This window comes from Numida meleagris, chromosome 26 (genome assembly GCF_002078875.1).
Source record: "Numida meleagris isolate 19003 breed g44 Domestic line chromosome 26, NumMel1.0, whole genome shotgun sequence".
Taxonomy (NCBI): domain Eukaryota; kingdom Metazoa; phylum Chordata; class Aves; order Galliformes; family Numididae; genus Numida; species Numida meleagris.
This window is the reverse complement of record NC_034434.1, coordinates 327688-331969: the sequence shown is the minus strand read 5'-3', so window position 1 is coordinate 331969 and position 4282 is coordinate 327688. Positions and strand designations below refer to the sequence as shown.

The window sequence follows — 4282 nt, the reverse complement described above, 5'->3', positions numbered from 1 at the left end:
GGAGTGGGGACAGAGTATGGGGACAGGACATGGGGACAAGGAGTGGGGACAGAGTATGGGGACAGGACATGGGGACAAGGAGTGGGGACAGAGTATGGGGACAGGGATTTGGGGATAGGGATTTGGGGATAGGATATGGGGACAAGGAGTGGGGACAGTGTGGTGGGATAGGACATATATAATATAGGGACATGGTATGGGGACAGGGAGTGGAGACAGAAATGGACAGGGCATGGGGACAGGGTACAGGGACAGAGTACGGGGACAGGGCAGAATAAAGGGACGGGGCACGGGGATGGGCCAGTAGAGGGACAAGGCATTGGGGCAGGGGATGGGGACGGCATCAAGGGACAGTGCGCGGGGGCCACGTCTGGGGGGGAGGGGGATGGGGACAGCGCACGAGGACAACGCACCGGGACGCTGATGCGGGACACGGGGGCAGCGGGGAGCCGCGCTGGGCAGAACTCGCCGCGGGGCGGCACAGAGCTGCAGTGCGGGGCGGGCACACGGACCGTGCGCTGTAGAAGCGGGGCATCACCCCCCCCCCTCCCCGCGCTGCCATTGCATTCCTTCCCCGCGCGTCATCCCGCGGCGAGTAACGCGGGGGGGGCGGGAGGGGCTGTGTGCGCTCGCGCAGCGCTTTTTGTTCACCCCGAGACGGAGCGGGGTGCACAGGCGTGCACACACACACGCAGACACGTACACACACACGTACATGCACGCACACCCGTGCACACGGCTGCACGCACGTGTACATATATGTGCACGTGCACTCACGTCCCCCTCCCCCCGGTATAAATCTCCCAGCGCAACCAACTCCCTCACCCCCCCCGATGCAAAATCCCCACTGCAAACCCGAGCCCCGCCTCGGTGCCGGCTCCTCCCGGTTCCGCCCCCGCACGGCCCCGCACGGCTCCGGGAGCCCCGCGCGATGATCTGCGGGCGGAGGGCGCGGCCCCGCCCCGAGCGGCCCGGGGGGGTCTTGAAGAAGTTGGGTGAGTGCCGGAGCACCTTGGTCGGGGGTCCCCATGGTCGGGGGTCCTCGTGGTTGGGGGGTCCCAAAGGCTGGGGGAGTCCCCATGGTTGGGGGTCTCCATAGTCAGGAGTGTCCCCCATGCTCGGGGTCCCCACGGTTGGGGGTCCATGTGGTTGGGGGGTTCAGTGGTTGGGGGCTTCCCCGTGGTCAGAGCTCCCTGTGGTTGGGGGTCATCATGGCCAAGGGAGTCCCTGTGGGTTGGGGGTCCAATGATTGGTGGTCTCTGTGCTTGGAGTCCTCTGTGGTTTGGGGGTCTCCATGGTCAGGGGGGGTCACCCAGGGTCACCCATTGTTGGGATCCCCATAGTTGGGGATCCACCTGGTTGGGGGGATTCCCCATGGTCAGGGGTCTCCATGGTTGGGATCCAGTGGTTGGGGGTCATCATGATAAGGGTCCTCATGGTTATGAGGGTCCCCATGGTCAGCGGACCCCATGGTTGGGGGTCCAGTGGTCGGGGATTCCCATGGACGTAGTTTCCCCATGGTCTCAGGGATCCCTATGGTTTTGGGTCTAATGGTTGGGGGTCCCCATGGCTGGAGTTTCCCTATGGGCGGGGGTCCCCTTGGTCAGAGGTCACCATAGTTGGAGTTTCTGTGCGGTTGGAGTTCCCTGTGGCCAGGGGGATCCCCATGGTCGGGGTCTCCATGGTGGTGAGTTCCCATATTTGGAAGTCTCCATGGTCAGGGATCCCTGTGGCTGGAGTTCCCCATGATAGAGGGTCCCCATGGTTGGGGGTCCAGTGTTTGGGAGTTCCCCATAGTTGGGGGTCCACATGGTCAGTAGACTCCATGGCTGGGAACAGCCATATCTCCCCCCAGGAGCGGTGCTTGGCCTGTTGCTGGGGCTGTTCTGAAGGAGTGGTTCCAAAAAATAAATAGAAAGGAGGAAATAATTTCATGGAGAATGGACGGAAATGTCCCGTCAGACTGGGTGTGGGATCACCGCCAGCCTGGGACAGGGCTGGGGCTGGGGAGGGCGGGTGGCAGCCCTGCTCCTGGTGCTCCCACACTGGATTGCAGTGGCTATGCTGGCATTGCACAGCCCTGGCCGAGAGCTCTGCAGTGTGAGCACAGCTCTGTGTCCACTGCCAGGCTGTGTCCCATCCCTCCTGGCTGCAGTGTGAGAGGAGCTGATGGCAGTGGCTTGTCCCATCCCATCCCATCCCATCCTGTCATGTATGTCCCATCCTGTCTGTCCCTTCCCCCTACTCCTCTCTCTTCTTACCTGAACTTGTCCCATCATGTCCTACCTGTGCTGTCACATCTCATTATGTGTGTTCCATCCCATCTCAAACCATTGTCCTATCCCATCCCATCCCATGTTGTCCTGTCCACTCCTGTCTTGTCTCATCAGTCCCATCCCATCCCATGTCTATCCTGTCCCATGTCATCCTGTCCTGTCTGTACCATCTCATCGCGTCTGTCCCAACACCACTCCACCCCATCCCATCCCGTCTGTCCTGTCCCATCCTGTCTGTCCCATCCCATGTCACCCTGTCCTGTCTGTCCCATCCCATCGTGTCTCTCCTGTCCCATCAGACCCATGCTATCGTGTCTGTCCTGTCCTGTCCCATCCCATTACATCATGTCTGTTCCATCCTATCCCATCACGTTTCTCATCCCATCCCCACCCCACCCCATCCTGTCTGTCCCATCCCACGTCATCCTGTCCTGTCCTACCCCCCTGCAGGGCTGTCGGAGGACGAGGACCTCCAGGTGATGCTGCAGGGTTCACTGCTGCGCAAGGTGACGTCGCGGCGGGTGAAGGAGCGGCTGTACCGCCTGCAGGAGGACGCGCTCACCGTAGGGTCCGAGCGGCGCTTCGGGCGCGTGCCGTTCAAACACAGCTGTGAGTGCTGGTGCTGGGCCCGTGCCATGGGGCTGGGGACACGGATGTGGGTCCGGCATGGCCCCCAGGATGGCCAGGTGGGCTAGCAGGGCACAGACACAGATCCCGTGTGGGACCCAGGCCCCAACCGGGGACCCCACTTGGTGGTGCCCTGTGGTCCCCGTCCCAAAACATGCTCTACCCCCAGCCATGGAGCTGTGCCTCCCAGTGCATCCCATTGCATCCAATTTTATCCCATTGCCTTCAGTGCAGCCAGTGCACCCACTGTATCCCACTGCCTCCCATTGCCTCCCAGTGAATCCCACTGCCTCCCATTGCCTCCCAGCGAATCCCACTGCATCCCATTGCCTCCCAGCGAATCCCACTGCATCCCAGTGCCTCCCAGCATATCCCATTGCATCCCATTCCCTCCCAATGCATCCCATTGCATCCCATTCCCTCCCAATGCATCCCATTGCATCCCATTCCCTCCCAATGCATCCCATTGCTTCCCAGTGCCTCCCAGTGAATCCCATTGCATCCCTGCATATCCCAGGATATTCCACTGCATCCCATCACATCCCATCGCATCCCATCGCATCCCAGTGCCTCCCAGCATATCCCATTACATCCCAGTGGGTCCCATTGCATTCCAGTACATCCTATTGCTTCCCAGGTACTCCCAGCATATCCCATTGCATCCTGTTGCCTCCCTGTGAATCCCATTGCATCCCAGTGTATCCCATTGCATCGCATTTCATCCCAGCTTATCCCACTGCATTCTAGTGAATACCATTTCATCCCAGTGGGTCCCAGTGCATACCACTGCATCCCATTCCCTCCCAGAGCATCCCATTGCATCCCAATGCCTCCCAACATATCCCATTGCTTCCCTGTGCCTGCCAGTGAATCCCATTGCCTCACAATTTATCCCATTGCACCCCAGTGCCTTCCAGCATATCCCATTACATCCCAGTGTGTCCCTTTGCATTCCAGTACCTCCCAGTACATACCACTGCGTCCTATTGCTTCCCAGTGCCTCCCAGCATATCCCATTGCATCCCAGTGCCTCCCAGCATATCCCAGAGTATCCCAGTGTGTCCCATTGCATCCCATTGCATCCCTGCATATCCCACTGCATCCCAGTGCCTCCCAGTGTATCCCAGTGTGTCCCATTGCATCCCACTGCATCCCACTGCATCCCACTGCATCCCACTGCATCCCATTGCATCCCATTGCATCCCAAGTGGGTCCCATTGCATCCCAGTGTATCCCAGCATATCCCAGTGAGTCCCAATGTATCCTATTGTATCCCAGTGCCTACCAATGTACCCCATTGCATCCCAGTGTATCCGAGTGTTTCCCATTACATCCCATTACTTCCCAGTTCCTCCCAGCATATCCCATTACATCCCATT

General features: G+C 59.7%; 1 protein-coding gene across 2 annotated transcripts in view; it reads left to right on the top strand.

Annotated features, from left to right (window-relative positions):
• The window catches only part of PLCD3 (phospholipase C delta 3), a 16315-nt gene continuing 12872 nt past the window's right edge, over window positions 840–4282 (top strand). For both annotated transcript variants that reach the window (XM_021377885.1, XM_021377884.1), the window contains exons 1-2: window positions 840–995; window positions 2727–2885. In XM_021377885.1, coding sequence (XP_021233560.1) covers window positions 932–995; window positions 2727–2885 — 223 coding nt within the window. In that variant the 5' untranslated portion in view covers window positions 840–931. The remainder of the gene's footprint in view (window positions 996–2726; window positions 2886–4282) is intronic.